The sequence below is a fragment of the Lygodium microphyllum genome, chromosome 6, assembly GCF_053477565.2.
Source record: "Lygodium microphyllum isolate KBCC chromosome 6, Lygodium_microphyllum_v1.1.10, whole genome shotgun sequence".
NCBI lineage: Eukaryota > Viridiplantae > Streptophyta > Polypodiopsida > Schizaeales > Lygodiaceae > Lygodium > Lygodium microphyllum.
In genome coordinates, this window is record NC_141140.1 from 104828554 (window position 1) to 104841437 (window position 12884).

At 41.1% G+C, this 12884-nt stretch overlaps 1 protein-coding gene across 1 annotated transcript in view; it reads left to right on the forward strand.

Moving 5' to 3' along the window:
• LOC148034898 (uncharacterized) overlaps positions 1–11787 on the forward strand; it is a 53231-nt gene extending 41444 nt beyond the window's left edge. Inside the window, exons 3-4 of the mRNA XM_087679845.1 lie at positions 10144–10245; positions 10726–11787. Of these exons, the coding sequence (XP_087535971.1) occupies positions 10144–10245; positions 10726–10794 (171 nt within the window). The 3' untranslated portion in view covers positions 10795–11787. The remainder of the gene's footprint in view (positions 1–10143; positions 10246–10725) is intronic.
• The last annotated feature ends 1097 nt before the right edge of the window (positions 11788–12884 follow it).

Consider the following 12884-nt stretch of genomic DNA (forward strand, 5'->3'; position numbering starts at 1 on the left):
CCGATGTATGGCGGCATCGGTGTGATGCCTGGTGTGCAAAATCACGTATATGGGCAAGCATCAATACCCTGTCATGCTTTTGGGGCTCAAGGAATGAGTGCTGGTCATGCAAATGCTCCGTTTAATGCTGGCTATCATGGAAATTGCCTCTACACTAGCGGATACACTATGCCTTTTATGTGAGCTCGTTGAGGCCTTTTTATGCTGATGTGCCTAAGGATGTATTTGCTGAAATTCAATCCAATGTAGAGGAGCTGAATGAGATATTGGTATCCGAGCAGATTTTGGCACATAAAGAGAAAATGCCGAAGGTAAAGCTTCCATAAGCTATTTGGTGAAGTTTCAAAGTTATTCACCAATGGATGCAAAATGGATGGAAGAGGATGACTTGGCAGACCATCCTTAGTTGTTGCAACTTTATCTCGATGCCTTTCAGTTAGGGCCAACCTTGTATCGGGCTTACACAGGTTCAGCAGAGAGGGCGTTCGGAGCATTGTCTAATGCTCAAGGGGGAGGTAGCACTTCCACTCCACCGGTTTTGGACAGCTCTCGTATGTAGTGGATCTTAGATGTATTCAGCATGCATCCAAGGTACTGTGCTGACAGTATGTCTGCCATGAGGTCACTACTCGGTGTACTAGTCACTGTGAGATACATGTATATGAGTATGGTTGTCACTGCGGCTCTGAGACTATACTTATGTATGAGTTTTTGGACCAGTTTGGCATGAGTTTCTAGACGAGTTTGGCATGAGTTTTTGCCTCAGTTTTGAGATCAATTTTTGATTAGTGTCAGCTCAGTTTTTGATCAGTTTGAGAACCGTTTATGATTACTTTAGGATCAGTTTTGCATCAGCTTTTGCATCAGTTTCTGATCGTTTTTTTTAAACCATGAGCTTGTGATCAGTTTGGAGTCACATTTACAGCCATTTGTGATCAGCTCTCATATCAGTCCATGATGAGTTTATTGTCAGGACATGCTCCATTTTTAATAGTTTACAGCTGATTCCATGGACAGCCGTAAACGAATGTCATTGACAATTCAGCCATAGTTTGGGCTCGGTTTATGCTTTTCTATGGTTGTGTAGTCAGCACTGTTTAGAAACAAGAGTTTGGGATGCATCCGATGAGTTTCTGGCAACAGTTCTGGACTATTGTTGAGCTTTATGTTGGTTGGAAATTTTCAGCAAATGGTGGGCATATGAGATAGTTAGTCAGCAGTGGCCAATGTTGTGTTGACTATGATGCCTTGTGAAAATTCCAGTGCAGTATTGTTTGCTTTGACACATTAGAGTGCAATTGAGGACGATTGCAAGGATTTCAAGGGGGTGGTCTGTCACGAGGACGTGAAAATTTGATGCTTTGCTTATGTTTAATTGACATTTGATTAAAGGATTAATCAAATGTGTAATTAAAAGATGCATATGTGAGGTGCAAGCTACTTTTTCACAGTTGAAGGCCGAAGGACTATGTGAAAAAGATGGGTGTCAAAGGCAAAAGTTATAACAAGTTACACTTGTTAGATTCTAGGTGAATTTTGGTGTCAGTTTGCCCCTAGGACCATTAATTGGGCATTAAGTGTCATTGGTGACACTAGGGACTAGGCATTAATTAATGGATTAATGCTTGTCCAAGGATCAATTAATGCATGGGACCACTTTGGGTTGCAAATGGCCTAGCCAATTAATTTCTGGAGGGGCAAGGTCAATTTTTTGGGCATGGATTAAGGGCTGAATTAATTTTCAGAATTAATTAATTTTGAAAATTGATTAAATGACTAGAAATTGCTGAATAGGGCTTAATAGGGCTGAATAGGGCTGAAGGGAGAGGAAAATCTCGTTTTTTAATTTTGGAGCTGTTGGGAAGAGGTGTTGGACTGATGCTGCCAACTTTCGGGGTCATTTCCTAGGCATTGGAGACCATTTTGGTGATGGAGATTACATATTCTTGACCTTGGGAAGTTGGCAATTGCTGCTGATGCACTTTCTCCTGAAGACCACAGTCTCTGATGCTTCTATTGTTCTTGGTGCATCCGTTTGGGGCTGGTACAGCAGGGCAGCAGCTGATTTTGATTAGTTCTTCGCGACAAATCTCAGAATTCTCTCTCTACAGCATTCTCTCATCTCCTTCAGCCTATGCTCAACCATTCTCGGCAATTCTTACCCATTTGGAGGAGATTTCAGCCATTTTAGGTGGGCTGATCTGTAATTTCTGCAGTAAACCCTAATTTACAGCAGAAATTAGGGCTTAGCAGTCACCTTGGGATCCGTGCCAAAGATTGAAGGCTCAAGGGACTGAAATGAGCAGCTGGTAATTGAAGATTATCAAGGGATTTCAGGGGCCAGCCCATCCCGAATTGATTTGGGGCAGCATTTGGCCAGCCAAGGGTCAAATTGGAGAAGAAGTCGTGGGTGAATCAAGGGGCAAATGACCTAAAAGGCTTGCTGGACATTTATGACAGCAAGAGCAATTGGTTAGCAAGAGGAGATTGTAGAATCTCAAGTTGTACTCCTTCCAATTGAATGAAAGCTAAAGAAATACCGCAAGGGGTGCCCATTTTGGGGCTAAAGGGTGCCTATTGCCCAAGAATGTTATGGTAAAGTGTGTATTTCATTTTATATGCATTTATTTATTGCTGTAATTAATTCTTAAATCAGGTTATCACCACCCATTCCAAGAAGTAAGGCTGGTTTCATGGTTCCATTGCTGGGATACATCAAATCTCTTGATTTGGTAGGCTCGAGGTACCTGATTGCAAGCCAAAGCTTTGTGCTATTGTTGATCTTTGTGCTCAGCTGAGAAATTACAGCAATATGTCTTCATACAATGGGATGCAATCAAGCAGTAATGGTGCCTCTCATGATGCACATTCACATGGGGAAGAAGGAAATGCAGTGCGTGATCTTGGGCAAGGCACGAATCATTGACAGCATGCTGAAAATGTGGTTGAAGGCCAAGATTTTGGACCCTCAATGCAGAAAGAGAATGATGATCAACAAGGGGAAATGGAATTCGACGATGTATTCAAGAATCGAATGAGAGCAGCCGCCAGTATCTTTGCTGAATTGGCAAAAGATCCTCAGTTCACTCGGTTTTTGAACACTCCTACAAAGGACAACAAGGGCAAGAAGAGAAAATCCTCTTCTAGAACTTCGGGGCAGCAAGATGCATTGAAGAACAAGCCAAAGCCTTCTCAAGATGCTCCTAAAGATGCTCATGGTGAAAAGTAGTTGGTGCTAGTTGGGTAAGAAATGCAAATGCAAGTTCATGATGTAAATGCTAATCCTATGGTTTTTGGACAGCAAGGTTTGCATCAGAATTTGGGGCAGCCAGCTTACTTTGGTGGTAGCACAATTTTTCATGCTATGGTGGGTGAGCGACCGAATGTGGGAATGTATGGCACACCTCCCCATAACTTTCATCAACCAATGCATGGCTTGCTTAACCCAATGTACTCGGGTATGGCTCATGGAATGCATAATTTGATGCATGGCGGCATCGGTATGATGCTTGGTGTGTAAAATCACGCACATGGGCAAGCATCGGTACCCTGTCGTGCTTCTGGGGCTCAAGGAATGAGTGTTGGTCATACAAATGCTCCGTTTAATGCTGGCTATCATGGAAATTGCCTCTATACTAGCGGATACACTATGCCTTTTATGTGAGCTTGTTGAGGCCTTTTTATGCTGATGTGCCTAAGGATGTATTTGCTGAAATTCAATCCAATGTAGAGGAGCTGAATGAGATATTGGTATCCGAGCAGATTTTGGCACATAAAGAGAAAATGCCAAAGGTAAAGCTTCCATAAGCTATTTGGTGAAGTTTCAAAGTTATTCACCAATGGATGCAAAATAGATGGAAGAGGATGACTTGTCAGACCATCCTTAGTTGTTGCAACTTTATCTCGATGCCTTTCAGTTAGGGCGGACTTTGGATCAAGCTTACTCAGGTTTAGCAGAGCGGGCGTTCGGAGCATTGCCTGATGCTCAGGGGGGAGGTAGCACTTCCACTCCACCGGTTTTGGACAGCTCTCGTATGTAGTGGATCTCAGATGTATTCAGCATGCATCCAAGGTACTGTGCTGACAATATGTCTGCCATGAGGTCACTACTCGGTGTACTTGTCACTGTGAGATACATGTGTATGAGTATGGTTGTCACCGCGGTTCTGAGACCATACTTATGCATGAGTTTTTGGACCAGTTTGGCATGAGTTTTCTGGACAAGTTTGGCATGAGTTTTTGCCTCAATGTTGAGATCAATTTCTGATTAGTGTCATTTCAGTTTTTGATCAGTTTGAGAACCGTTTATGATCACTTTGGGATCAGTTTTGCATCAGTTTCTGATCATTTTTTTAAAACCATCACCTCGTGATCAGTTTGGAGTCACATTTACAGCCATTTGTGATCAGTTCTCATATCAGTCCATGATCAGTTTGTGATCAGGTCATGCTCCATTTTTAATAGTTTACAGCTGATTCCATGGAGAGCCGCATGTAAACGAATGTCATTGACAATTCAGCCATAGTTTGGGCTCGGTTTATGCTTTACTATGGTTGTGTAGTCAGCACTGTTTAGAAACAAGAGTTTGGGATGCATCCGATGAGTTTCTGGCAACAGCTGACTCCATGGACAACAAGATTTTTAATAGTTTACAGCTGATTCCATGGACAGCCGCATGTAAACGAATGTCATTGACAATTCAGCCATAGTTTGGGCTCGGTTTATGCTTTACTATGGTTGTGTAGTCAGCATTGTTTAGAAACAAGAGTTTGGGATGCATCCGATGAGTTTCTGGCAACAGTTCTGGACTATTGTTGAGCTTTATGCTGGCTGGAAATTTTCAGCAAATGGTGGCAGTGGCCAATGTTGTGTTGACTATGATGCCTTGTGAAAATTCCAGTGCAGTATTATTTGCTTTGATACATTACAGTGCAATCGAGGACGATTGCAAGGATTTCAAGGGGGTGGTCTGTCACGAGGACGTGAAAATTTGATGCTTTGCTTATGTTTAATTGACATTTGATTAAAGGATTAATCAAATGTGCAATTAAAAGATACACATGTGTTGCACATGTGAGGTGCAAGCTACTTTTTCACAGTTGAAGGCTGAAGGACCCTGTAAAAAAGATGGGTGTCAAAGGCAAAAGTTGTAACAAGTTACACTTGTTAGATTCTAGGTGAATTTTGGTGTCAGTTTGCCCCAAGGACTATTAATTGGGCATTAAGTGTCATTGGTGACACTAGGGACTAGGCATTAATTAATGGATTAATGCTTGTCCAAGGGTCAATTAATGCATGGGACCACTTTGGGTTGCAAATGGCCTAGCCAATTAATTTTTGGATGGGCAAGGTTAATGTTTTGGGCATGGATTAAGAGTTGATTTAAGTTTCAGAATTAATTAATTCTGAAAATTAATTAAATGATTGGAAATCGCTGAAAATGGATTAAGAAAGTTGTCACTTGGCAAAACTTTGCCATGCAAGTGGGGGAAAGGCTAAATAGGGATGAAGGGAGAGGGAAATCTCGTTTTTTCATTTTGGAGCTGTTGGGAAGAGGTGTTGGACTGTTGCTGCCAGCTTTTGGGGCCATTTCCTAGCCATTGGAGACCATTTTGGTTATGGAGATTGCATATTCTTGACCTTGGGAAGCTGGCAATTGCTGCTGATGCACTTTCTCCTGAAGATCACAGTCTCTGATGCTCCTATTGTTTAGCAGCCACCTTGGGATCCTTGCCAAAGATTGAAGGCTCAAGGGACTGAAATTAGCAGCCGATAATTGAAGATTATCAAGGGATTTTAGGAGCCAGCCCATCCCAAATTGATTTGGGGCAGCATTTGGTCAGCCAAGGGTCAAATTGGAGAAGAAGTCCTGGGTGAAACAAGGGGCAAATGACCTAAATGGCTTGCTGGACATTTATGACAGCAAGAGCAATTGGTTAGCAGGAGGAGATTGTAGAATCCCAAGTTGTACTCCTTCCAATTGAATGAAAGCTAAAGAAATACCGCAAGGGGTGCCAATTTTGGGACCAAAGGGTACGTACTGTCCAAGAATGTTATGGTAAAGTGTGTACTTCATTTTATGTGCATTTATTTATTGCTGTAATTAACTCTTAAATCAGGTTATCACCACCCATTCCAAGAAGGAAGGATGGTTTTAATTAGATTTTAATTTAATCTCGTAAACTCACTTTGTGCTTATAGCATGCTTGTGACAAGGCAAGTCGCACAACTGCCATGTGCCATTACTATCAATAGAATCCAATTTTGACCATGTGGTTGCTATCCTATGCTCATTCTCTAAAGCATCTTGAAAAGAAATAGGTTCCTTGTTGCATGCAATAGCTAGCAATGTATCCAACAGCCATGTAGGGACTATTTTAGCCTCCCGAGTAGCTGCCCTCTCATCAGCCAACCAAAGTCTGGTGCACCTAGTTGAAATAATGGTAGCAAATTGTCAAATATATCCATTGGGCCTTCATTTGGTTGATGTTTGCAGTCCATGAAGGGCTGACCAGCATGTTGAGCCAATATCACATCTCTATTGACAAAATCCTTGTTTGTAGAGATGGTTGGTATACGCGATATTATTTACTTTTTGTATTGTAGCCAACAAAAGTACATTTGTCAACTTTATCTTGCAACTTGTGCCTTTGTAGTTGTTGCACCAAAGCATATGGCAAACAATGAAAGACATGCATGTATAACTATTGGCTTGCAGCCATTCCAAGCTGCATAAGGCGTACATTTAGCTGCATATGGCCAAGATACCATATGCTTCAGCTATTGGCAGTTTGATGTATGCTATGGTTGCTACACGTCTTGACATTGCCTTTGCAGTGAGAGTGGTTAGCAGACACATGGCAAACCCTGTCAAAAAGCATTGGAAGCAGTGAAAGGTATTGTGAGATACTTCAAAGGCACAAAGGAGTTGTGCATCTGCTTTGGAAAGAAGAAGACATCTGCCATTGGCTTTACGGATGCAGACTATGCTGGTCATGCAGACATATTGTAGAAAATCCACTTCTAGGTATATGTTTACTTTCACAGGAGGAGCAGTCTCTTGGATCTCTAGGCTACAAAAGTGTGTTGCATTGTCTACTACAGATGTAGAGTATGTGGCTGCCACTGAGGCATGCAAGGAGGCTTTATGGCTTTCACATCTAGTGGGAGAGCTTGGCATCACAGAGTTACCTGCTCTCCATTGTGATAGTCAGAGTGCTATCATGCTAGCACGCAATCGCGTCTTTTATGCAAAGACTAAGCACATACAGGTGAAGTATCACTTCATTAGAGATGTACTTGATAGCAATAGCATTGAGCTTGTCAAAGTGCATACAAATGATATTCCTGCAGACCTTTTCACGAAGGGTCTCCCAGAGGAGCGGTTTGCTCATTGCCGATAGATGATGGGAATTGGATAGATATATGTTTTTCAGCTTTGTACATTCCTAGACTTAGCTGATTCTTTTCTCTTCTTAAGGCACATTGCCTTTAGGTGGGAGGTTGTTGGGAATAAAGGCCCTTGTGCCTTTTCATGTGCTCAGGTGTGAACACACCCTTAGCACTTGTACTTACACATATATATCTAACTAAAACCTAAAGGTACACACTCGTCTTTGTACCTAAAATCGTGCACACTCTCTGCTTTGCTCTCTCCCACTCTCTTTGTCTCTTCACGCCTAAGGAACTCCTATTGTCTTGATCTTTGTGCCTAACCCGTCACTACATAACCAATAATAATGCATTTGACAACTTTGTGTTGTAACTTGTGTCTTTGTGGCTGTTGCACCAAAGCATATGGCAAACAACCAAAGATATGCATATTTAACATTGGTGGCGATTGACCATTCCAAGCCTCATAAGGTGTACATTCAGCTAAGGCTTTTCTAGGGTGCGATTAAGTACATAAGCTGAATGCATCACAATGTCCCCAACCAAAATTTTGGGGGAAGCTTGATAGCGTACATTGTGCCATCTCCATGAGAGATTGGTTTTCTATTTAAGCCACACCATTTTGTTGCGGCTTGTAAGGTGGAGTACATCTGTCATTGATGATTGATGGACAATGCCCCACTCAACCCTAAAAGCATTGAATTCTTTTGACATGGATTTCCCTTCGATCAGTATGGAGAGTGACCAACTTACATGCACTTGCATTTTCAGCCCTAGCCAAAGTCTTGAAGCATGCAAATACCTTTGACTTGTGCTTCAATCCATACAATTAACTAGTGATGTCAAAGTACAAGTATATTCAATGGATGGGATGTGGATGGAATCACACACATCACTTTGCATGAGCTGCAATTTTTATCCAGCATGGATAGATCAATTTTAAGGAAAGGAAGCATGATGCATTTTCCCCAAAATACAACTCTCACATACATATTTTATTAGTGCTTTCAATGGAGGAAGATCTAGCACCATCTCCTTGCTTCTAAGATGAAGCAAGTCGCCATAATTAAGGTGACCAAACCAAGCATGTCATAGTTCGGTGTCATTCATGACTTTACCATCCATGGCTAATTTATCCTTTGATACTCTTTCATACATGTCAAGCTGATAGAGACCATTGCATAGCATGCTCATGACCTCAAGGTCTTCTCCATCACTACAATCATGCACATTGCATCTGTCTATGAGGAATCTAACCATGAAACCCACACATGCAATGGATGAAATTGAAAGCAAGTTCTTTTTTATGCCATGCGCACACATGATACAATACATCTCAAAGTGTGATGGTAGCCCCATTCACTAGAATATAAGGAATGTGCCCAATGCCTTTTATCATATTGGAAGCATTATTTGCGCAAATGATTGACCCCCTTTCGGTGCATCCTAAAGAGAGAAACAACTCATTGAAGAAAGTGATGTGGTTATAAGCACGACTATCAAGATACCATGTATCCTTGGCGTCCACCATGGATAAGCACTATGCATATGAAGGATCACAAGAGCATTGCACCAGAAATGCATATGATGGATGTATGCCCAAGTGGGCCATGTGTGCGATTCCATCCTTCACATTGGCTAAATTTTCAGCACAGTTATGTTCAATTGCTTCCCTTTTTTGCTTGCTGTGCACTCCTGGCATTCTTCTCTCTTTTGTTTGCAATAATTACATCCCTTCTTCTTTTAATTCTTATCTTTGCCAATATGAGAATCATAAGAAAGGGTTAGTTTGTCTTTGCACTTGACTGCTACTATGTTTCCCCTTTGCCTTTATGCTTGGCTGTGAACGCATGATTACCCACAATTATGCTCAAGCAATTAACTCGAGATTGCTTTTCTTGCAAAAGCAAAGAGACCATGGCATCAAAAGTGTATGATTCAACAATTGATTCTTGCCAATAAATGAATAGTAGTAGCAAAATTCTGATGACTCTCACAAACCATCCAATACTGTCGATACAAGCGATGCGTCAGGTATAATCTCATCGAGAACTTTGATGCAAATGTTGTATGCTTCAATAGAGTCACTTGTAGTCATGTGCTTAATCTTTAACAGCTTACATAAGCAAGGCATGCCTCGTTATGCCGCCGATAGAGAGAAGCAAGCTTCTCCCATGCCCGTGTGGCTGTAGTGCATGACCATGTGTGTGGAACAATTTGCTTTTTTGCATGACAATGCCATCAAGGCATTTTCCGGAGCATCCCTTCCTCTTACCATCTTAGCTAATCAGCTGTGGAAGGAGAAGTAGCTATTGGTGACGATCTATTAGTGACAGTGGATGAATTGGATGTAACTGCAATTCCATGAACCATTGGGTTTCTTGGCCTAACCTCTGTGCTTAAGACATAACCCCACAACTGCTTTGCAACTAGTATATGCTTCATCATATACACTCACATTGGATAATTGGTCCCATCCATTTTATCCGAGTCCTCAAACATGTTTAACAAGCCAAATCTGAGCTGCCATTGCTTGCTGTATATTGCTGGTATTTTTAACCAGCTGCTGTCCAAAGTACAGTTGCCGGTGCAGCACAAAAGAAAAGCAAGGAGGAACTTTTGCAAGTTGCACAACTCTTGTGGAAATTGTGTAGAAGATAAGTTGATCACATATAGTCAAGCTTGTTGACACAATTTGATGTTCAGATTGCAAAGTATATTGTGCATGATATAATTTTGACTATTGAGCAGGTTGATTTACTGGGAGATGAGGTTGAATCTCTTTTGGAAGTTTTAGAAGAAGTACACTCCACATTTGAAGATTACGCACCAATTCTTCAGCATCATCCCCGGGTTAGTTGTTCACTTCTCATGGTCTGTTTATTTAGTTGACAGAGTGCTGCTCATTTGTTTTTTCACCAAGTAGTATCATTTCAGGTTATTTATTGGTTTCATCCCACAAAGGAGATGGTACTTAGGGATGGGTAGAATACCTGATTTAGTTTTTTTCTGGTTTCTTACTCTGGCATTGATATACAATTCTGTATTTTATTTTGAGATTTAGGATTCATGCTTTTACTTGCACGATAGGACATATCTGAGATGCTGCAATTCACTACCCTTGTCTTACTATATCCACTAGCATCTGGTTTTGGTGATTGCAATGCAAATATCTTCTTCATCAGCAATTGATCGTGCAGGCCTTTGGCTGTGTAATAGCACAAACATGTTATGTCTAGATATGGGCCATATTTTTCACAATTGGTGGTTCTCTTAATAATCTGTAGGAACATAAGAATCAGGCCCTGATAGTACTACTCCTTGTGCTGGCAGATGACTCGGGTGGCGAAGCTCGTCAAACAAGAGATTCAACTTCGGATAGATCCCAAATACGGCATATGAAACACACATCTCAGTTTTTGCGAGGAGAGCTTGTGGAGCAAGAGTTTCACGTAGATATAGATTCCCAATGCGAGCAGACGGAGCACATTCGATTTATATTGCTTTTGGTGTAGATAGCATTGGTTCGGTCGGCATTAGTTGTAAATAGTTTGAGCAATATTATCATTCTTTTATTTATTTATCGTGTAAGGGTGACAACAGAACCACTGGTACTCCATGCTACATGGATGACTGCATCAGGTTGGATTTTCCGAGTTTCCCTGTTGGTCATTTCACGGAAATGCCTAAATGTATGTAGTTATTTCCAACCCCCCCTTAGCAGGTGAACTTCACGCAAATAAAAACAAATCAGGCCAAGGTCAATCAGGACCGTTTGCGGCTAAAATGGTCTACGACCAACGTGATCGATGTGATATCAGGGACTCTTGACCTCGCAAACTTCTGTGACCAATGTGACTACCGATCTGACCTGTGTTACTGTGTGACTTGCTTATGAGAGTCAGTATAGAGAGCATGACTCAATTCTGCCATCGCCTCTCCCTTTTCTCTCATTATGAGTTGCGGAGTTGTACATGTACATATTATGTCTCACGGAAATGTTATCATGACGAATGAGCACTTAGAACCCAGCCAATCGTGGACGAATGCCTTTGCTTCAAATGAAAACGTCGGAATAGGTGGTTAAATTGTCAAAATAAAGGGCAAAGCAAAAAGGTTAGCGTTCCATGAATGTGAATTTGCATAAGGTTACACTGCGTGCCGGACGAAATGTATAATGTTAGCAATATTCTCTTTGGAATTTGTAAGGACTGGGGACTGTCATGTTCCCTATTCCTTGGGGTGGAGGTTATCCTTGTATATGCATCTCAAGTTTGAGGTATTCACTCACAAACCCAGTTTCGTGTTGACATTTTCTTTTTTGCCCTCCTCTCTAATAGGAATTAATTAGTGCGTGATATTGAATGGTCTTGATATGAATGGATGGTTAAATCACTGAGTTGAATGGCATCATTCTATGAGTGAACCATTTGAGGATCATCTAAGTCATTGGCATGGATGGTCCCTCTTCTAAGATTGGTCAAGTTCTCCTCCAATTTTGGTAAGCTCTCACACCCTATGAAGTTCAACTTTATTCCTCTCCTTTGAGTTTCTTCATGCTTTGTGTTAAGGTAGCTAAAGTGTACTCTCTCTCTCTCTCTCCATTGGATTTCTTCATCCTTATGTAAGGGAAATATACGTGCCCTCTCTTTTGTGAGTAGTAGCAATATTCTCAAAGCATTTTGATAGTCTAAAAATGTCCGATAAGGTGGAAGAAGATGGGGTCGAAGATTGCTACAATTGAGTAATATCAAAGGTTGGGGTCGAAGATTGCTACAATTGAGTAATATCAAAAGGTTCCAATGCATTGTGTGAAATTGTAGAGCCTAGCCCTAATTAAGGCTCAAAGTTTGGGTTATCCTTGTTATTGGTTTCAATATATGCTTGTATTAGAGGTCTCAAGTGAATGAAAGACATCATTTGATCAAAAGGGCCAATATGGTGGTAGATGAATGAGTTGATAAACAGATCATTCACATATGTTGGATGATATAGAAGTGGAAATTGGCCAAGTTAGATTAGAACTCATGTTATTGTTTATGGTAGGTCTGAGTGGTGTTGAAGAAGTGAGGAATTGTGGCTGAAAAAAGTTTGCACAATGTGCTAGGCCTTTTGTAACCTATCAAATATATTAGTGCACACCAAGCTATTTGAAGGACAACTTAAAGTGATGGTAAGCAACTACACCTTTGCTTGATATCCACACGTGGCTTACAGCCACCTTAGTCTACATCCTTTATTAAACCAAGCAAGGTCGCTTGCTAGCTATAAACAAAATGGAAACCTTCATGGTTTAAAGAATACCTATAGCTTCCTTTCGTTACCTAAATGGAATCAAAACCCTCATAGCTCGGAAAATTGTTAAGAGCCTCCTTTGATCATTCCCATTTCAGAGAATGTAGAGTTGGATGTTACTTTATGCATGTGAATATTCTCATCAATCTTCACCATTTCTTATAAACTTGTCTTGGTTTGTAAAGGTACTTGCCAAA